The 23,514-nt window shown below is 37.6% G+C and overlaps 1 protein-coding gene across 4 annotated transcripts in view; it reads right to left on the reverse strand.

The window, feature by feature from the left end:
- NEDD4 (NEDD4 E3 ubiquitin protein ligase) overlaps positions 1 to 23,514 on the reverse strand; it is a 91,084-nt gene that overhangs the window by 45,726 nt on the left and 21,844 nt on the right. For 2 of the 4 annotated variants that reach the window (XM_049773588.1, XM_049773586.1), the window contains exons 2-4: positions 12,092 to 12,142; positions 8,964 to 9,025; positions 6,191 to 6,293 (exon numbers count right to left, since the gene is read on the reverse strand). The exons of 1 other annotated variant lie outside the window; for it this stretch is intronic. In XM_049773588.1, coding sequence (XP_049629545.1) covers positions 6,191 to 6,293; positions 8,964 to 9,025; positions 12,092 to 12,142 — 216 coding nt within the window. The remainder of the gene's footprint in view (positions 1 to 6,190; positions 6,294 to 8,963; positions 9,026 to 12,091; positions 12,143 to 23,514) is intronic. One more of the 4 variants, XM_049773587.1, reaches the window with a different exon arrangement.

Genomic DNA, 23,514 nt, shown 5'->3' on the forward strand with positions numbered 1-23,514 from the left:
AATGCCCTTCCTCCATGCTATCTCTCCGGCCCTCATCTCTCTTAATTATTATTTATATAAGTGTCTCACTTCAAATACAAATTAAGCACAGATGAAAGGTTAGAGAAAAGAGTTCCAAGACAATAGGACAGAGAAAAAGATACTATTATTCTTATATTAAATAGAATAGACTATGGAACAAAGATCATATTAAGTGATCAATCCCTCAAGAAGATATGCTAATCAATATAGATGTAACCAAGACAAGAGTCACCCAAATACACAAGACAATTAAGACCTTCAGAGATATAGTGAAGGCACTGTTGAAGACCCCAGCATGTCACTTACAACAATGGACAGGTCATCATTCAAAAAAATAAAACCCAACTAGCAAACAGTGGCATTAAATAAAATAACCAATGAGCTGGACTTATATAGACAGAAACATCTACCCTTTCCCACGCAAATCCTCATTATAATCAAGCAAATATGAAACATTCTCAAATACATTATTTTTGGGGATGCAAAAGAAGCCTTAATATGTGAAGATTGAAATTATATCAAGAATATTTTCCAATCATAATGGCATAATATTAGAAATTAACAGCAAAAGGAAATAAAAAAATGTTTGAGTAATTGGAGTCAACCAAGAAATCAAGAAGAGGGGCCAGAGTGATAGCACAGCAGTTAGGGCATTTGCCTTTCAAGTGGCTGTTTCAGGACGGACCTCGGTTTGATCCCTGGCATCCCATATGGTCCCCTAAGCCAGGAGCGATTTCTGAGCGCATAACCAGGAGTAACCTCTGATCATCACTGGGTGTGGCCCAAAAACAACAACAACCCCCCCAAAAAACAAACAAAGAAAAAGAAATCAAGAAGAGTAAGATATTCCTCTGAGAACAATAAAAACAAAGACACAAGATATCAGTTAAAATGGGATACAGCAAAAGCAGTATTTAAAGGGAAAGAGAGAAATTCATCACAATACTGATGTACATAAATAAATAAAAATAGTCTCAAGAAAATAACAACCTTATACTTGAAGACACTAGAAAGAACTAAGGAATGAAAGTTATTAAGAAGAGGGTCGGAAAGATAGCATAGTGGTAAAGCGTTTGACTTGGCATGTGGCTGACAAGGGAGTTCTATTCCCAGCATTCCATATGGTCCCCCTGTGGACCATATCGCTGGAGGTGATTTCTGAGTGCAGATTAAGGAGTAACTTCTGGGTGTGGCCCAAAAATCAATAAAAAAAGTTTAAAAAAATAAAAAATATAAAGTACTTAAGAAGGAAAAAAAGAATGAAAGTTAGCCAGCCAAAAGTAAATAAAATAGAAACAGCAACAAAAAATGACACAGAAGATCAACAAAATAAAAAATAGGTTTTTAAATAAATACAAAGAAGCACAAAACAATAATGAATTTCTAGATTTATATGCAAACAAACCTCGAAATAGACTTCTTTTCTTGTAGTGAAGCCAGGATCTCACCCATGTGAGTTATGTGTTGTATCACTCAACAACCTTTCCATCCCAGAAATGAACACATATGTAGATGCATACAACTTTTAATACTGAACCAAGAGGGGCTGGAGAGATAGCACAATGGTAGGGCGTTTGCCTTGTATGTAGCCATTCAGGACAGATGGTGGTTTGAATTCTGGCATCCCATATGGTCCCCTGTGCCTGCCAGGAGCGATTTCTGAGCTCATAGTCAGGAGTAACCCCAGAGTGCCAACGGGTGTGGCCCAAACCTCCTCTTTCCCCACAAAAAAGATAGCTTGAACAGACCAGTTATAAGTACAGAAATCAAAACAGTTAAAGGAAGTCTCCATAAGAGTCATCAGGTTACATTTGGGCAGCATTATAGACTCACTCTATTCTTGAAAGAGATACATACCAAGCCATACAAAATCATGGGTATACTGGTTGCACAGCTGAAAATGTCAATCTGGGAGGAAAGGGCAAGTAAAATCCCAGCCCCTCTGAAGCTACGCCAACTGCACCCACCAGCCACAACTGCTGCTTTGACAATGGACCAGCCTCACCACTCCTCTCTGGCTCTCTGCAGAGACATCACCTGACTAAAACTCAAATATAATGTTATTTGGGCTGCCATAACCAATAAATTTTTAGAGAGAATGTGCACCCTTGCTCCACCTTCTTGTATTTCTGGAAGGCCTGGCAGCCAAAAATATGCCCCACAAAAGCAGTAATAACAGCAATCGTTACTGGTACTTAGAATTACTAGACAATTAAATACTGTCATCCCCATAAGAACCAATTTAGACACCAATGTATATCTGAAAGCCACCTAGTGTTTGGAAACACTAGAGAATGATCAACTAACAACAAGAGCTTACTAAACCTTCTAACTTGGGCCTCCTGAGCTTAGTAGACCTCTGCTCCTCCAAAAGAACAAACTAGAAGCATCTAGGAAAAACTCAGCAACTTATAAGGGGCCCTCATTTCCTTGTACATATGTCTGGGGGGGCTCTAAAGGCATTCAGTATTTCAGCACTCCAACCTCTCTAGTGGAAGGCTCAAGATCCCTGGAGGAGTTGTGCAGGTACAGTGTGTCTGACAGTGCCCCAGGAGCCATTCCCAGAACTTTAAAGTCAGGTACATATGAGCACTGCTATGAATAGTGTAGCACTCACCACATCTCCAATGAAGAATATGCAATCAACATGGCAGGTGAGGAACCTCCTCGCTTCTGTGAGCAGATGTGTAACTCCCCCCTGAACCAAAGCTGACTGTAGGAGCCCCACAATCAGCTTCTGGGTGACCCCAGTCATTGTAACAAAACATCATCATCATCATCATCATCATCATCATCATCATCATAAATAAGGCATCCTATTTGCAACAAAATAGCAGGAACTTGAGAGGGATGGTGAAGCAATAGTTAGCAAGGAAAATATGTTATTAAATATTTATGTAATTTAGGGATATAAAATGGAAGAACGTTGATCATTTTTAAGGCATTTTTGGCTTGTTTGGGGGCCAATATGATGTTCAGGGCTTACTTGTGGCTCTGTGGTCAGGAATTACTCCTGGTGGTTCTTGGGAAACTATATGGGTTACCAAGGATTGAAGCCAGGCTGACCACATGAAACACAAACATCCTTCCTGCTATACTATCGATCCATCCCCTATAGGACTTTTTAAAATTTTCAGTGGACACTGATAAAAGAACTAATGGTTACATGAGGGGAAGAAGGATATGAGAAATAAGGGCTGAGTGTGTCAAGAAAAGGTGGTAGGCAAACTAGAGGGAGAGTTTAAAAGACTGGAGTGTGGGTTCCAACTATGGAGCACTGCTGGATGGAGGTCTAAATTGAAACCAATCCAAAAGAATGTATATGATTTTTTTTTAATGAAAAACATTCAAATTTTAGTAAGTCTGCAATGTACATTTGAGCATGTTTAGGACTGAATTTTCTGGGGGTTTTGGTATGTTTCAGCTAATAGTCTTTTTTTTTTGTTTTTTTGTTTTTTTGGTCACACCCAGCAGCACGCAGGGGTTACTTCTGACTCTATACTGAGAAATCACTCCTGGCAGGTTCGGGGGACTATAGAGGATGACAGGATTCGAACCACTGTCCTTCTGCATGCAAGGCAAATGCCCTACCTCCATGCTATCTCTCCAGCCCCAGCTAATAGTCTTGACAGATAATAGTCTTGACAAAATTTTCTAAATGTCACAAAATATTAGTTAAATATGAATATCAAATCAAATTTGAAATTGTTTAATATGCAGTATAAAATGGAGTCAAGGAGGGAAAGAGACTATTTAGATTTATTATCAACATAATATAGTAATCTTTAAAATACATACAACATAAACTGTCACTTGTATAGGGTAAAAATAAAATACTCCCTTATTACTTAATACATGCATTTTATTGTATCAAGAAACATAAATTGGGTAGTTAAAAATTAGGGAGTGACCAAAGTGGGTAGGGCATTTGCCTTGCATGTAACTGACCTGGGTTTGATTCTTGGCATCCCATATATAGTTCCTCCAAGCACACTAGGAGTGATTCCTGACTGTAGAGTAAGGGGTAACCCAAGCACCTCAAAAAGTAGCCAAAAAGTGATTATGAGGCCAAGACATTGTTTTCTTTAAGCTAGCAGAATTTTTAAAATTAAGCCACAAACTAGATGTGAAAGGCAAGACTTCTCTGGTCATTAATTCCACAGACCATAAACAAGCACATATTTCTGGGTTTGAATTCCTAGGTCTTTCATAAACAAACTCCCGCAAGCTTATATCTACTGAAATGATCAGGTGCATCTGAAGGAATTCAAGCACTGAGGTATGAGTCTACAAATGAAGTGAAAAGTCTATACCCACAGAAACTGAACTGTGAAGGAGTGGCCTGAAGTACATGTGTGTGCCAGTACCTGGAACAGGTTTGCAAAAGAAGAAAACATTGTTTATTAAGTTGCTAAATAAATGATTTTCTTTCTTTGTAGTTTAATCTTTCACTTCAGACTGAAATTCATTATGTAAGACATTCTGTGCACCAAAGTGCCAGCTATAGAAAATTCAAGCCAACCCATAACTACAATTTTCAAAAAGTGGTTTGTTACAGGATAAAATCCAAAAAAATAGTAAAAAGAAAAATAACCAAATAAGCAAATATGTATGCAAGAGAGAATGTTAGGTTCTTATCAAATTAAGGTTTAACTCTTCTAGGATTTTAAGAAAGAAAGCATTTTGCATTCCTCTACAAAGTAAAAATATTATTTGTGCAGATAAAAATAATCCCTGAAAATTTTGTTGTAAAAACACTGCTTGGGCTCCAGATTTCCTTCTTCAAGCAAGAGGTAAAAGGCCTATAGCATTTCACTACAACAGAAACCTCTGGAGGTACTGACCCAAGCTCAGAGCAACAGAGGACAAGCATGGCACCCTCACACAACCATGTAAGCCAACACCAACACAATTGCAGAAATGCTGTTAAATGTCATCTCTCATGGGAATGCTCTCTCTCTTGATGGAACCTGAAGAGGGAGGGGTATTTTGGGTCCCCTTCTGAAATTATGAATTTTTCTGTGGGAAGCAATCCTACAGGCATCTTGGCCCAACTCTTTCCCTCTACAAAGAAAGACTGACTTCCTTTGAAGTCAAAGTATTTTCTTCAAAGTGACTTTCTTTGAAGACTCACTGGGCCGGCTGGTTAGAAGCAGAGCTTGCAACTAGAACTCAGTTTTCAAATCCATTTCCACTTCTATTACAAACACATGTTAACTGACTCATCTTGTCTTGCTGCATATGCCTATATTATTCTGCCCGAATACTAGATGTGGACTCCCCTTCAGCCTGTCTATCATCCATAAAATCTGTTCAAGTATAAACCCCCCCAAATATGTGATAGACCACTTGAATTCCCTACCTCTCTCATTCACATTTCTTTTCTTTCATACCAGACCCACTTCCTTTGGTCACAAGAAAATAAACAGGAGTGCTTATTTTTTTCCTTTGAGGGGCTCTTATATCTGTTCTGCACCTAAGAATCACCCCTGGAGGGATTGGAGGACCATAATGGGTGCCAGTGAAGGGCCTGCATCAGTTGTGATCAAGGCAAATGGTCTTAACTGGTGTACTATTACTTTGGTTCCCAGGAATATAATTTATTATAAAAGTTTCTAATTATCAGTCTTCTTCAAATTTTTTATATATTTAACTTACAATTATAAAATTATATTGTTTGTAATGATTTTGAAAAACAATAGATGATGGCTAAACTATAATATATGTTTTCTTTTTATGGGGGGGCACATCTGGTGGTGCTCAGGACTTACTCTTAGCTCTGTGCTCAGTGATCAGTCCTGGCAGACTTGGTATTCCTTATGTAAGACCAAGGAATTGAACTTGGGACAGCTGTGTACAAGGCAGGGCCATACCTGCTATACTATCTCTTTGACCCCTAAATATTTTTTTAATAACCACCATATTTTTTAGTCCTTAACCATGGCAAATGCCATGTGATATTACTCTAAAACAGCTATTTGTTCTATTGAAATAGCTTCAGAGGAAATGTCTAATGAATCATTGGGTAAAATAAACATATTGAGGTAAAAATAATTTTTAGTATACACTCTAACTTCATCAAATAAAGTTATTTTTCTTTAGAGTAAGTACAGCAAACTGAGAAATTAGTAATAACTTTTAGCTTAACCAAATATTTAGAAAATCTCACCTCTAATTCCTCAGCCTGTTCTGCGTTACCGTCTTCTGAGCCACTGGTTTTAGGTAAATAGGTCATTTTTAATCTCAGATAACCTTTAACTCTTGATTTGTGACTGTAGAAAGGAAAGTAATTATTCACAAAACTTTTGACACAAGGAAGAAAAGCATTCACTGAATAAGAGTTTATTAAGCACCTACTAGTTACTACTGAAGACTCAAAGACAAGCTCCAGTGCAGAACATACCTAGGAAAAGGAATATATGATGAAGAAAAAGGGAATGCATAAACAAATCTTTGTTAAGAGGTAATAACAGGGGCTGGAGAGATAGTACAGCATGTGGGTGCTTGTCTTGCATATGAACAACTTGGATTTGATCCCAGAATCCTCTGAGCACTGCCAAAAGTGATCCCTAAGTACAGTCAGGAGTAAGCCCTGAGCACCACCAGGAATGTCTCAACCATTTTTAAAAAAGGTAATGATATACCTTTGGACTCTTAAGAGAAAGATAGAATCTGAAACAGAAGTTAGCATTTGAGATGGTTCAGAAGGATTTTGATCTGCTGCAGTGAAAAGAGAAAGCTCATGAGTGGAAGAAAAGTCAGAACTAGCAACGGAGAGAATCTGGGGATAAGCATAGTAAAGGGTAGATCGAAATTTGGTTGTATTATAGGAGACATGAATAAGATGGCAATGAACCAGATGAAGGTGCTAGGAAACAAGGGAATTTAGATTTTGAGTTAGCTGTGAAATCAGAGAATTTGGGACTAGAAAACTTCAGAGATGTACTTTTGGGAGAAGAATAGCCCATGTAATAAGCCATGGTAGTAAAGCATAGCACAAGGACTGATCACTATCTGAAACCTATGTTCTTTCTTTGCCAACTGTTTGATCTGTTATACATAAGTTTACTTGATCTACTTTCATATTGTTTTACCTCTTTGAATGATGAACTGTCTAAGCTAACGTTTGTTTCTTATCTATTAATATTTAATGATTGTAAGCCTGCCTTTCTTAAGCCTCTAACTTAATTTTATGGCTGCTATTAATTCTAGTACCCTGTTTACTTAAAAAAAACATTACTTGTTCTAGCAATATTATAGAATTTCAGGGAATTTTTCTAGATATCAATAATGTAACCAATCACACTGTCTTTCTAGACATATTTTGTCTTTAAGACACATTTTCCCACATGATACCTCCTTAGTTGTTCAGCTTTTCTTGGTTTCAGTTTTCATGAATTTGGAAAGTGCACCTTTTTGAGTGGTCAATAAAATTCCTGATGTCTATTTACAAGGGGACTAAAGAGGCCCAAGAGTCCATATGTGAGCACATTGACAAATGTGTGCTCTAAAAGATGGATATGGAAAACTTGCTCATATGCCATTAAAACGAGTTTCATTTGTATGAAATATATATATATATGTATATATATATATAATGTATTTTCAACTAGTACTAATAAGTTCACAGGTATGGACTTAATGGGGGCTCAAAACAAAAAAAAATCAAGAAATATATCAAATTTTCTGCCTGAACAATTTTTTTTCTGCATGTGCTTATATCCAGTATAGAGAAGATGAAAATTTTTATGTTTTATAAGGTTTTAGAAAGCATTTGAGAAATTAAAAGCAGCCTACCAAGGAAGTTTTTTAAGAGAGTTATTTTTGGTATGAAGATGTTACAAAGATAGAGGTTTAGATTCTAAAACTTTTAAAAGAATTCAATATGTAACTTCTTTTACAGCAAGTAAATATCCCCAGTATAGAACACTATTCATTTATTTTGTTTTAATATCTCAGTTACACAGAGTAATTAAATTTCTCAAAATAAAAAAATATACTGAGTTCACATAGTATGTATTTGAAATGCATTTTCTAGTTCTAAAGCAAAGACCAATACCATTGTTTTTACAGATGGCTTCCTTGGTTTCACTTTGACCAGTTGGACAGTATAATCACACATGTCCATACTAGATCTCAGTTGACTATGTGGTCAAAAGACTTTTTATTTATAGCTTAAACCTCACAATTTTAAGAAATATAAAAAACAGTTTTGAAAAGTGGAATTATTAATATACCTCTTGTTTTTTAAATTCCAGTATTTCATATCTGACTTTCTTTAAATATTTGACTTTTCAGAAAAACCTTTATTTTTAGGGAAGAACAGAAAATAAGTTAAATTTTCAGAAAATGGTTTTGTGCATATCAAATTTGATACTATTTTTAGATGAATTGTGGCTTGTACTATAAAATAAACATAGTATTATAAAACTGAATTAATACCCAAAAAGCACACACAAAAAAAAGGCGGGCTGGAGAGATAGCATGAAGGTAAGGCGTTTGCCTTTCATGCAGGTCATTGGTTTGAATCCCAGCGTCCCATATGGTCTCCCATGCCTGCCAGGAGCAATTCCGAGCATGAAGTCAGGAGTAACCCCTGAGCACTGCCGGTGTGACCCAAAAACCACACACACACACACACACACACAAATCAAAACTGAATTAATTTAAGATAAAAAATAAGTATTACATGAAGACAAATTTTAGTGTTCTACCTTCATAAATATTAAAAGATAAATTTTTCCTAAAAGGGTATGATGATTTTTATTTTTGGATTTTTTTGTGTATGTACATAAACTATATTTTAATCAGAAATAGCAATAATGCTTTGAAATTGACATAGTACTTATAAATTATTTATTTACAAATGCAAAGAGTGCATACCTTATACTTATAAGGTATAATGAAAATTTAAAAACTTATTATTACTTTATATTACTGACCTTCTTGGATGAAGAACAAAATCCTTAAATGTATACGGTCTCTCCATTCTTGGATTTTCTGTCTAGAATAAAACAGTGAGTTTTCAAGACATATCTGTAACCCCCCCTTTCACAAAAAAATGAATAGAATTGGATTATAACAACCTAAGACATAAAGAGTTAGAGGTGGAAGAAAAATGCAGCTTTAACTTATTCATTGATTGCTTATGTTAATTTTCACTTGGAAATTTTACTTTCTACACCATAGAAATAGCTGGAATAACATAGCTGAAATCAAAAATGTTTAAAAATAGCAGAAAAGGTATATTGTGGTGTAAAAAAGGAAATGTCATAGAGCCAGAGCAATAGCATAGTGGGGAGGGTGTTTGCCTTGTGCTGACCCGGGTTTGATCCCTGTCATCCCATATGGTCTCCTGAGCCTGCCAGGACTGAATCCTGAGTGAGAGCCAGGTTTAACCCCTGAGTGCCACTGGGGTATGGCCAAAAAACCAAAACCAAATAAATAAATAAATAAATAAGGGTCACTAGTTGTGATAGTACAGTGGGTAAGGCATTTGCCTTGTATGTGGTTGACCTAAGCCTAAGTATGATCCCTAGCATCCCATATGGTCGCTTGAGCCTGCCAGGAATGATCCTGGAGCACAAAGCCAGGCATAAGTACAGAGCATCACCCTGAGCCTGAGCCTTGTGACCCACAAACACAAAAGGAGTCAGTGGCAAAACAGCCCAAAGCAGTGAGTCTGTAAGTACCCATAAAGAATATAAAACATGTACAACATTGGCAAGTAGGCTTGGTTAAACCACATGGACAAGTTAGGAGGGAAAAATGGTAAACAGCCAGAAAATAAGAGGATTTAATGTCTATTCAAAAACTTGTCATTAAAGACTACAGAGAGCCATAAACACCTCAAAAATTTAATAGAGAAAACCAGTATTGTTTCTCTAAGCACATTCAGCAGACATTTTTCAAGAGCCTTTCTTTCTCTGCTGCATTTTCCATTAACAACCACTTCACCTTCTTTTCTTAAATTCTCCTGATATTGTTTCTACACTACACTATATTAACAACCACTTCACCTTCTTTTCTTAAATTCTCCTGATATTGTTTCTACACTTCATTCCTGTTGGCTCTCTTCTCTTTCTCTTTGGACAGATACATAAACCAAGATTCAGGTTTTGGCTTCAAATGCTCTCTTTCTCTACTTGGGACAGCCCACTATGCTCAAAACTTTGCTGTAACCTTAGCAATCATCGCACTTCTCTACATAGTATTCCTTCCTTACACAATTTATTTTCCTATATGTTTTAGCTTCCCTCTTTTCTTTCTTTCTTTCTTTCTTTCTTTCTTTCTTTCTTTCTTTCTTTCTTTCTTTCTTTCTTTCTTTCTTTCTTTCTTTCTTTCTTTCTTTCTTTCTTTCTTTCTTTCTTTCTTTCTTTCTTTCTTTCTTTCTTTCTTTCTTTCTTTCTTTCTTTCGCTCTCTCTCTCTCTCTCTCTCTCTCTCTCTCTCTCTCTCTCCCTCCCCCTCCCTCCCTCCCTCCCTCCCTCCCTCCCTTCCTTCCTTCTTTCTTTCTTTTTTTTTTGTTTTGTTTTGTTTTTTGTTTTTTTGGCCACACCCAGTGGTGCTCAGGGGTTACTCCTAGCTATCAGTTCAGAAATAGCTCCTGGGAGGCACGAGGGACCATATGGGACACTGGGATTCGAACCATCCACCTTAGGTCCTGGATCGGCTGTTTGCAAGGCAAACACCGCTGTGCTATCTCTCTAGCCCCGAGCTTTTTTCTTTTCATGTTCATTTGTTCTGCCTTTCTACTGAAAATAAAAAAAAACTATATCAATAATATAGAAAAACTATTTCTATATCAAATATAGAAAATTAAATGTACTTTATTTCAAAGCAAATAACTTCTCATGCAAAATTTTCTACATAAATTTAGTTTGTATTTTTACTTTTATTTATTTATTTATTTATTTTTGTTTGTGCCACAGTAGGCAATGCTCAGGGCTTATAACTGGTATGCAAGAATTAGTCCTGGAAGCACTTGGAGGACCATAGTGGATACTGGGGATCGAACCTAGGTTTGGTCACATTCTAGGCAAACACCTACCTGGTGTGCTATTTACTCTGGCCTCTATATTATCCTTACTTTTTGCTATTTTTTTTCAACCTCCACATCAGAAATATTATCTAATAGTGTTTTATTACTAAATGTTTCTTGAATTTGTCTGTTTCCAGCCAATATCATATGTTTGATCCAAATTGTTTCCTGCTGAATGGCTAAAGAAACTGTGGTACATATACACAATGAAATATTATGAAGCCACCAGGAGAGACGAAGTCATGAAATTTTTCTATATATGGATATACATGGAATCTATTATGCTGAGTGAAATAAGCCAGAGGAAGAGAGATAGATGCAGAATAGTCTCGTTCATATGGGTTTTAAGAAAAGTAAAAGATATTCTTGCAATAATTTTCAGAGACAAAAGAGAGGAGGGCTGGAAGGTCCAGCTCACTACATGAAGCTCACCACAAAGAGTGATGAGCGCAGTTAGTGAAATAACTACATTGAGAACTATCATAACAATGTGAATGAATGAGGGAAGTAGAAAGCCTGTCTAGAATACAGGCGGGGGTGGGGTGGAGAGGAGGGAGATTTGGGACATTGGTGATGGGAATGTTACAATGGTGAAAGGGGATGTGCTTTACATAACTGAAACCCAACCAAAATCATGTTTGTAATCAAGGTGTTTAAATAAAGATATTAATAAAAAAAAGAAAGTGAATACATAAAAAAAAAATTGTTTCATGCCTATACTATTAAAACTATTTCAATTTTCTCCTGTAAGCACAGGCTTTCCCCCTTCTGGTTATTCAATATAATATTTCCAAACTAATCTTGAAGCAATGCTCTTGTGATGCAAACTAACTTACTGGCTCTTTGACTGACGTTCATACAAAGAAAAATTTAAAATAAACTGGAAAATATAAATTCAGGAAATAACATGCTCAGTAAATAATAATATATTCATAATTATTATACTAACATCAATTTATTAAATTAAAATTATTAAATTAAAATTAAAATGAATAAACACATAAAGTAAACTCATAGACATCAATACTAACCGGTAATGGGTAAAGAGGAACATCCACTTGACCTAGGAAATCATCTCTTGTCTATAAAGAGAAAAAAGAAAAAATAGGATTAGTAATATGCTCCTTTATTTAGAAGATTTTTATGAGCTTCTGCTATCACTGAAACAGCACAGCATTTTGGGAGTTAATCCTCTGCAAATTAAGGGGAAATATAGGGAAATGTGGTAAAATTTCTATTACAGGGTATTTGATAGATTCGTCTGCAGATAATGATTTATATTCTGAAAATAAAAACAAACAAAACAACTATTGGGAATCTCCATATAATAAAAAAGCAAACAGAAAACAGAAGAGAGGAAATCAATCCTTGAAAGAAGTAACTGAAGTAGGCAGGATTAATATTTACATGATTTGTCACCTTGTGGTTCTCCACAGTTCCTGAGAGGAGTTATGAGAACTTAGGCAGAAACCTAAAATCTTGCTCAGCTGGAGTCAAAGGTTCTGTCTGAGGTTAAGAGTGGAAATCAGGGGCAACATCCCAGGATAAAGTCCGAGAGTCTCAACGAATCTATTATGAACTCTCCCCAGATGCCTAGCTGATATGGGACTGCATGTATAAAAATCAACAGTTGAAAGAGCTGGGCATATTTTGGTGACTTCAATAGGAACCACATATTCCTCCCCACTCTGAGTACCTGTTGAAGTGACCCCTAAGTGCAACCAGGATTGTTTGGTCCCTAAACCAAAAATAACTACATAATATAAAACTTAAGAAACTATGGTATGATTCAGCAATTTTGTTTCTAAGTATAAACCAAGAGAAAGAAAAAATAAAGTTATCACAAAATCGTGTCCTCAATTGTTCAGAGAAGTACCATTGATCATATTTCCAAAATAAATAATTAAAATAGTATAACCTAAAAATGATAATCAAAATAAAATAGAAGTATTTCCAAAATGGAAATGACAAAACAGCCAGGGATGTTGCTAGACCATCATTCAATGCATGAGGTAGCATGCATAGAAACAAGAACAATTATGTGGCTCAAAAAGTCATGGTACCCAAGTTGAGAAATTCCACTCTCTACCTGTTTCACTTATGACTACTGACCATAGCCATATTTACTAGGTATTGCAGAGTCATGAATTAGAAACTCATTATTGGGTTGCACTGTTCAATAAAGCCAAATCACCAAATGGAGTTTCTTTTTTGAGGGGGGGGATTTTGGGGGCCACACTCAGTGATGCTAAGGCGTTACTCCTGCCTTTGCGCTCAGAAGTCCCTCCTGGCTTGGGGGACCATATGGGATGCCGGGGGATGGAACAGCGGTCCGTCTTAGGCTAGCGCTGGCAAGGCAGACACCTTACCTCTAGTGCCACCACGCTGACCCCCAAATGGAGTTTCTTTATTTGGGTAAGACTAAAACTAGATAATTCAATAATTCAAAAACAAATTGTCGCTTATTGGGCACAATAATCCCAACTTCCCAATTCAAAATATTTTATTCCTCAAATCCCTAGTTGATATTTTATTAAATCTTGTATTTTACTTCTATACTTATGGCTTTTAAAATATATTTATGATATGACACCCAATTATGATTAAAACAGGAACAAAGAAACATAGTATAGCCTTCAAGTATAATTAATTAATTAATGCTAACTTTTTCATTTCAGCAATCATCAACTCATATTCTAAACTGCTCTACTTATTGTTTGCACTTGTTGGAAATGTCCACTATCGACCCCAGCAATCTAAAAAAAGTATTGTCAATAGGTCCACTGAAAAGCCTTTCCTCAGCACAGATGACTGGCCAAGATCTTTGATAGTGAGGGTGATATGCTTAGTGACAAACATTTACTTGGCCTAAAAATGAATCTCCCTTCTGCTTTATTAAGTATATACATATACTTAATATATATATATGTATATATATATATATGTGTGTGTATATATATATTTAAGCTTTTACTTCCAAACATAATATATATATTTAAGCTTTTACTTCCAAACATAAGGATTTATACAGGCAAATATAGCCTTGATTAAATTTCTCCTTACCTGGAAAACTCAGCACCAAAATATACCTAAAAAATCAATCTCGGGCCGGAGAGATAGCATGGAAGTAAGGCATTTGCCTTTCATACAGAAGGTCATTGGTTTGAATCCCGGCATCCCATACAGTCCCCTGAGCCTGCCAGGAGCAATTTCTGAGCGTGAAGCCAGGAGTAACCCCTGAGTGCTGCTGGGTGTGACCCAAAAACCAAAAAAAAAAAAAAAATCATTCCTCATTGTCTTTTAAATGCCCTGGCAGGTTTTACTGAAAGGAGTGTTTTGCTTTGGAATATCTCAAAGGGATTTTGAGTACTTGCTAACTAATTCTTGCCTCAGAATTTACATCCAAAGTTTTGGCCAGGAAATAGCATTGGGCTATTGAAAAAACCTTTACCAGGTATAGATTTAAATCTCTTTCAGATAAGCTTGTTTCTTCTACAAACTATTTCTTAGTCAGACCATAGGAAGTTAGTTATCTGTATTAGTCCCTAAAACAAAACCTATTCCCTCAGGAAAAGGAAGTTTAATAGAAAAAACTGCTCCTTACTAAATCCCCTAGTCTACATCAGTATTGATATCCAGGGCCTAACTGGACAGGAATTACTTTGAGATGTTAAAATTCATCTTCTCTTTTTAACTCTGGATTCTTACTTGAAATGTATCTATTCAGCAGATCTGCATACTACCTAGAGCCATGTAAATTGTTTTGTAGAAGCTTCCTTTAACAAGAGAAGTATGTTGTAATTTTACAAAGGAGAGCATTTTTTTCATACCACAGATAAAACTGTGACTGGCAAATCCCCCATCTGTACCCCCTGGTTCTTCACATTAAAATCAGAACACTGTTCTCCTGCACAACCTTATGTGGTCCCTCATTTCTTCAGATTTCACTGTTTGTGCACCCACTCTCCTAGAGGGAATTCAAAGAAGTTCTCTAAGGTAATCAGACCAAGTGAATCACAGCAATCCACTGTGTGGAATTTATAGATTCCAACATTTCATATATAACAATAATATTTACTGAGTGCTCTTCTTCCTCAGAATTTCCTTTCCTGAGGCCAGAGTGACAGCACAGCAGTAGGGCGTTTGCCTTGCACGTGGCTGACCCAGGATGGACCTGGATTCAATCCCCGGTGTCCTATATGGTCACCCAAACCAGGAGCAATTTTTGAGCACATAGTCAGGAGTAACTCCCTGAGTATCACTGGGTGTAGCAAAAAAAAAAAAAAAGAATTTTCTTTCCTATCATTCTAAAATTCTCATTGAATTCTCTCCTGTCTTAAGTCCCTGTATCTTCTATGCTTATTATGTTTTATTTGAAATGTACTATCTGGAAATGTATTTGTTTTAGCCTGACTTCGACACAGAAGTACAGAAACCAGAATCTAGTCTAACCACAGAAACCTGACAGCAACAATTGTGATTGTGAAGAGCTTTTACTGGGAACACAGAGAAAGACTTTGGATTTAGAATACTTAGTATGCCTGGAGTCTGTAGTTGGTCTTATGCCAGGATACTTCATGGGTAAGGTCTCCCCGTGTTTTCCTTTCTATTTCCCCCATATTTTGCCATGTCTTTGCAAACAACAACTGTCACACATACACAAACACATCTTTTTATTGTATTTTTATCTCTTATCTTTAAAAAAATAAGAGCTTACTAAACCTTCTGCTGTTGTATTAATGACTTTATTGAAGATACAATAATTTTCACAAATGTATTTGTTACTGAACTTTTTCTTTTTTCTTTTTTTCTTCTCTTCCATTTTAATTTTTAGTTTTTCTATTTTTTCAATAATCTTGCTTTCCCTTATCTTGAAATAAATTTATTATGATCAGTTATGTCAACTATGTGATGCATTATCTTTAAATAAATTTTTTTTCAAAAATATGAAAGAAATTTTTCAGGGAGGGACTACAGAGCATGAAAACCGGCATAACTTTGCAAAAGCCGGCTCCCTGTGTGTGACACCAGGCGGGGAAAATCCGCGAAAGTACACCGGCCCAGTGGGGCCCAACTGTGAAAAACTGTGAGTGTGACCTGTCTATGTCTGTCTACTGTCCTCTTGCGTAAAACTCTTGCGAGTGGGGCAAAAAGAGGCTCCAGTGGAGAACGGCCGCTCCGCTTCGCTACGCGGCCGTGCACTCTTTCTAAGGAAAGAACACCATTGCAACAAAAAGGAAAAATTACACTAAGAACGGTGCTATATCACAGAAGCAAACATTTCTCTCCGAACTGTCTTCTCTGTTGCATGCTCGGGCCTAAGATTTGACCCAGTGTGAGGCTTCATCCACGGAGGACTCCCCTCCCTTAGAGGCAAGTCAGCCCATCCAGAAAGGGAGGAGCCAGAGGAGTGTGCTGCCTGCATCATATAGACAATGAATACCACCACAACACATAGAAAAACCCACAATACAAGTGTGACAATGGGGAAACAACGCAGGCCAGCATCAGACATAGAGAATGAAGATGACAATTCTGAGGACCAGATAATGACCAACCAACTAATCAACCTCTCAGATAAGGACTTTAGACTAGCAAAATGGAAGATGATCAACGGACTCCAAGAAACCATGGATCGAGTTGAACAGAACACTAATAAGAACCAAGAAAATATGAAGACAGAAATCACAAAACTCCAAACTGAAATAACATGTCAACTAACAGGACTGAAAAGTCAGTAAACGAAGTGAATGACAAAATGGATAAGCTCTGGGACAGAGTATCAGAAGCTGAGAATAGAGTTGGTGCTGTGGAAGATGAGATACATAACAATTCCATACAGCAGGAGAGATTGGACAAAAAACTTAAAGCAAATGAGCAGACAATGGAAAAATTAGTCAAAGAATGGGAACAGATGAAAATAGAAGTCTATGATAAGATCAACACAAACAACTTAAGAATCATTGGAGTCCCAGAGACCCAGGAAGAAAACTTCCGGGAAGAATCAACGGTCAAGAACATCATTAAAGAGAAACTTCCAGAGCTAAAGAATATATGTGATCAAATCCTGCATGCCCGAAGAGTACCAACCAAAAGAGACCCCAGAAAAACCACCCCAAGACACATCCTAGTCACAATGACAAATCCCACAGATAGAGACAGAATTCTGAAAACAGCAAGATCAAAAGGGGAAATCACGTTCAAGCAAGCTTCCCTGAGATTTACAGCAGACCTGTCACCAGAAACACTCAATGCCAGAAAGCAGTGGTGGGATATTGTGACAAGACTGAATGAAATGAATGCTTCACCCAGAATACTATACCCAGCAAAACTCACTTTCCGGTTTGACGGAAGAATACATGGTTTCACAGAGAAAAAACAGCTCAGAAACTTCACAGACACAAAACCAGTCTTAAGAGAAAAACTGAAAGACCTAATCTAAGACAAGACTACTCAAAAGACACACCAAATTTCGAAATAAAGATGGCGTTAAATCCCAGGACAATTCTTTCTCTCAACGTCAATGGATTAAATGCACCAGTTAAGAGACACAGAGTGGCTAAATGGATCAAAAAACTCAATCCAACCTTCTGCTGCCTACAAGAAACGCACCTGAATAGTCAGAACAAACATAGACTCAAAATAAAAGGCTGGAGAAAAGTTATCCAAGCAAACAACACCCATAAAAAAGCTGGAGTGGCCATACTAATATCAGATAATGCAAACTTTATACTCAGGAAGGTTGTAAGGGACAAAGATGGACATTTTATATTAATCAAGGGGTATGTAGAGCAGGAAGAATTCACTCTCCTAAACATATATGCACCGAATGAGGGGCCAGCAAAATATTTAATACAACTGTTGACAAATCTGAAAAATAATATCAACAACAACACAATAATTGCGGGGGACCTTAACACGGCTTTGTCAACACTGGATAGGTCAACCAGACTGAAACCCAACAAGAATATACTAGACCTGAGGAGAGAAATGGAAGAAAGAGGCCTAGTGGATATATATAGGACACTCCATCCCCAGAAACCTGGATACACATTCTTCTCCAATGTACATGGGACATTCTCCAGGATAGACTACATGCTGGCACATAAAACATACCTCCATAAGATCAAGAGGATAGAAATTTTGCAGACTACCTACGCTGACCACAAGGCTCTGAAATTATTTGTGAACTCCAAAGGGACTCAGAAGAAACACTTTAACACCTGGAAGTTAAACAGCCTCATGCTCAATAACCAGTGGGTCCGAGATGAAATCAAGGAGGAAATCAAAAGGTTCCTGGAAACAAATGACAATAAAGACACAAACTATCAGAACTTATGGGACACAGCAAAAGCAGTACTGAGAGGAAAATTTATAGCTTTGCAAGCACACATCAGGAAGGAAGAAGGAGCTTACCTGAGTAGCTTAATGACACAGCTAATAGAACTAGAAAATGCTCAACAAAAGGACCCAAAAATAGGAAGACAGAAGGAAATAACAAAGCTGAGAGCAGAAATCAACGAAGTGGAAACCCAAAAACAATCCGAAAGATCAACGAAAGCAGAAGTTGGTTCTTTGAAAAAATAAACAAGATTGATAGACCACTGGCAAACCTAACAAAGAAAGAGAGAGAGAGAAACTTGATAACTCGTATCAGGAATGAACAAGGAGAGATCACTACTGATATGACAGAGATTCAAAGGGTAATCAGAAACTACTTTGAAAAACTCTACGCCACTAAAAATGAGAACCTGGAAGAAATGGATAAATTCTTGGACTCTTATAATCTTCCACGGTTGAAGGAAGAGGATGTAGCATATCTAAACACCCCCATCACCATTGATGAAATTAAAACAGTAATCAAATGTCTGCCGAAAAACAAAAGCCCAGGTCCAGATGGATTCACTAATGAATTCTATCAAACTTTCCAAGAGGAACTACTGCCAATCTTGGCAAGACTCTTTCATGAAATTGAACAAGCAGAAACACTTCCAAATAGCTTTTATGAAGCCAACATCACCTTGATACCTAAACCAGACAGAGATGCTACAAAAAAAGAAAATTACAGACCAGGGCCCGGAGAGATAGCACAGTGGCGTTTGCCTTGCAAGCAGCCAATCCAGGACCAAAGGTGGTTGGTTCAAATCCCGGTGTCCCATATGGTCCCCCGTGCCTGCCAGGAGCTATTTCTGAGCAGACAGCCAGGAGTAACCCCTGAGCACCGCCGGGTGTGACCCAAAAACCAAAAAAAAAAAAAAAAAAAAAAAAAAAGAAAATTACAGACCAATATCGCTGATGAATGCAGATGCAAAGATCCTCAACAAAATCCTGGCAAATAGGATTCAATGCCTCGTTAAGAAGATCATCCACTACAATCAAGTAGGTTTCATCCCAGGAATGCAAGGCTGGTTTAACATTCATAAATCTATCAACATAATACACAACATCAATAACAAGAAAAATAAAAACCACATGATCCTATCAATAGATGCAGAGAAAGCATTTGATAAGGTCCAACACCCATTCTTTTTTTTTTTTTTTTTGGATTTTGGGCCACACCCAGTGACGCTCAGGGGTTACTCCTGGCTATGCGCTCAGAAGTCGCTCCTGGCTTGGGAGACCATATAGGACGCGGGGGATCGAACTGTGGTCTGTCCAAGGCTAGTGCAGGCAAGGCAGGCACCTTACCTCTTGCGCCACCGCCCAGCCCCATAAAGTTATTCGTGTCCCAAGGTTCTAGAATTCTTTTTTTTTTTTTTTTTGGTTTTTGGGCCACACCCGTTTGATGCTCAGGGGTTACTCCTGGCTATGTGCTCAGAAATCGCCCCTGGCTTGGGGGGACCATATGGGACGCCGGGGGATCGAACCGTGGTCCTTCCTTGGCTAGCGCTTGCAAGGCAGACACCTTACCTCCAGCGCCACCTACCCGGCCCCCCAACACCCATTCTTGATCAAAACTCTCAGCAAGATGGGAATGGAGGGAGCCTTTATCAATATAGTGAAGGCCATCTACCACAAGCCAGTGGCAAACATTATCCTCAATGGAGAAAAACTGAAAGCCTTCCCTCTAAATTCTGGCACAAGACAAGGCTGTCCTCTCTCACCACTCCTATTCAACATAGCACTGGAAGTACTTGCTATAGTGATTAGGCAAGAAAAGGATATCAAGGGAATCCAGATAGGAAAGGAAGAAATCAAGCTCTCACTGTTTGCAGATGACATGATACTCTACTTAGAAAACCCTAAAGACTCTATCAAAAAGCTTCTAGAAACAATAGACTCATATAGCAAGGTGGCAGGCTACAAAATTAACACACAAAAATCAATGGCCTTTCTATACACCAATAGTAATAAGGATGAAATGGACATTAAGAAAACAACCCCATTCACAATAGTGCCACACAAACTCAAATATCTTGGAATCAACTTGACTAAATATGTGAAGGACCTATACAAGGAAAACTATAAACTCTGCTCCAAGAAATAAGAGAGGACACACGGAAATGGAAACACATACCCTGCTCATGGATCGGCAGGATTAACATCATCAAAATGGCAATACTCTCCAAGGCATTATACAGATTTAATGGCATCCCTCTAAAGATACCCATGACATTCTTTAAAAAAGTGGATCAGACACTTTTGAAATTCATTTGGAACAATAAACACCCTCGAATAGCTAAAGTAATCATTGGGAAAAAGAATATGGGAGGAATTACTTTCCCCAACTTTAAACTGTACTACAAAGCAATAGTTATCAAAACAGCATGGTATTGGAATAAGGACAGGTCCTCAGATCAGTGGAATAGGCTTGAATACTCAGAAAATGTTCCCCAGACATACAATCACCTAATTTTTGATAAAGGAGCGGAAATCCTAAATGGAGCAGGGAAAGCCTCTTTAACAAGTGGTGTTGGCACAATTGGATAGCCACTTGCAAAAAATTGAACTTAGACCCCCAGCTAACATCATGTACGAAGGTAAAATCCAAATAGATTAAAGACCTCGATATCAGCCCCAAAACCATAAGATATATAGAACAGCACATAGGCAAAACACTCCAGGACATTACAGGCATCTTCAAGGAGGAAACTACACTCTCCAAGCAAGTGAAAGCAGAGATTAACAGATGGGAATATATTAAGCTGAGAAGCTTCTGCACCTCAAAGGAAATAGTGCCCAGGATACAAGAGCCCCCCACTGAGTGGGAGAAACTATTCACCCAATACCCATCAGATAAGGGGATAATCTCCAAAATATACAAGGCACTGACAGAACTTTACAAGAAAAAAACATCTAACCCCATCAAAAAATGGGGAGAAGAAATGAACAGACACTTTGACAAAGAAGAAATACACATGGCCAAAAGACACATGAAAAAATGTTCCACATCACTAATCATCAGGGAGATGCAAATCAAAACAACAATGAGATACCACCTCACACCCCAGAGAATGGCACACATCACAAAGAATGAGAATAAACAGTGTTGGCGGGGATGTGGAGAGAAAGGAACTCTTATTCACTGCTGGTGGGAATGCCGTCTAGTTCAACCTTTATGGAAAGCGATATGGAGATTCCTCCAAAAACTGGAAATTGAGCTCCCATACGATCCAGCTATACCACTCCTAGGAATATACCCTAGGAACACAAAAATACAATACGAAAACCCCTTCCTTACACCTATATTCGTTGCAGCACTATTTACCATAGCAAGACTCTAGAAACAACCAAGATGCCCTTCAACAGATGAATGGCTAAAGAAACTGTGGTACATATACACAATGGAATATTATGCAGCTGTCAGGAGAGATGATGTCATGAAATTTTCCTATACATGGATGTACACGGAATCTATTATGCTGAGTGAAATAAGTCAGAGAGAGAGAGAAAAATGCAGAATGGTCTCACTCATCTATGGGTTTTAAGAAAAATGAAAGACACCCTTGTAATAATAATTTTCAGACACAAAAGAGAAAAGAGCTGGAAGTTCCAGCTCACCTCAGGAAGCTCACCACAAATAGTGATGAGTTTAGTTAGGGAAATAACTACATTTTGAACTGTCCTAATAACGAGAATGTATGAGGAAAATGGAGAGCCTGTCTAGAGTACAGGCGGGGGTCGGGTGGGGCGAAGGGAGACTTGGGACATTGGTGATGGGAATGTTGCACTGGTGATGGGTGGTGTTCTTTACATGACTGAAACCCAAACACAATCATGTATGTAATTAAGGTGTTTAAATAAATTAAAAAATAAAAAAAAATATATAAAAGAAAAGGGGCCAGAGAGATAGCATGGAGGTAAAGTGTTTGCCTTGCATGCAGAAGGATGAAGGTTCAAATTCCAGCATCCTATATGGTCTCTCGAGCCTGTCAGGAGTAATTTCTGAGCATAGAGCCAGGAGTAATCCCTGAGTGCTGCCGGGTATGACCCAAAAACCAAAAAAAAAAAAAAAAAAAAAGTGGGGAGATGTAATGAACAGACACTTTGATAAAGAAGAAATACAAATGGCCAAAAAGCACATGAAAAAATGCTCCACATCACTAATCATCAGGGAGATGCAAATCAAAACAACTATGAGGTACCATCTCACACCACAGAGATTGGTGCACATCACAAAGAATGAGAACAAGCAGTGCTGGCAGGGATGTGGAGAGAAAGGAACTCTAATTTACTGCTGGTGGGAATGCTGTCTAGGCCAACCTTTATGGAAAGCGATATGGAGATTCCTCCAAAAACTAGAAATTGAGCTCCCATATGATCCAGCTATACCACTCCTAGGGATATACCCTAGGAAGACAAAAATACAATTAAAAAAAATTCCTTCCTCACACCTATATTCATTGCAGCACTATTTACAATAGCCAGACTCTGGAAAAAACCAAGATGCCTTTCAACAGATGAATGGCTAAAGAAACTGTGGTATATATACACAATGGAATATTATGAAGCCGTCAGGAGAGATGAAGTCATAAAATTTTCCTATACATGGATGTAATGAAATCTATTATACTGAGTGAAATAATCCAGAGGAACAGAGATAGATGCAGAATAGTCTCACTTATCTATGCGTTTTAAGAAAAATAAAAGTCATTTTTGCAACAATCCTGAGACAACGAGAGGAGGGCTGGAACTTCCAGCTCACTTCATGAAGCTCACCACAAAGAGTGGTGAGTGCGGTTAGAGAAATAACTACACTGAGAACTATCATAACACTGTGAATGAATGAGGGAGGTGGAAAGCCTGTCTAGAGTACAGTTGGGGGTGGGGTGGGGAGGAGAAAGATTTGGGACATCGGTGGTGGGAATGATGCACTGGTGAAGGGGGGTGTTCTTTACATGACAGAAACCCAACTACAATCATATTTATAATCAAGGTGTTTAAATAAAGATATTAATTATAAAAAGAAAAATTATCAAAAAGGCAGTCAAATAAAATAAAATGCTTACAATGA

Source organism: Suncus etruscus, chromosome 5, assembly GCF_024139225.1.
Source record: "Suncus etruscus isolate mSunEtr1 chromosome 5, mSunEtr1.pri.cur, whole genome shotgun sequence".
NCBI lineage: Eukaryota > Metazoa > Chordata > Mammalia > Eulipotyphla > Soricidae > Suncus > Suncus etruscus.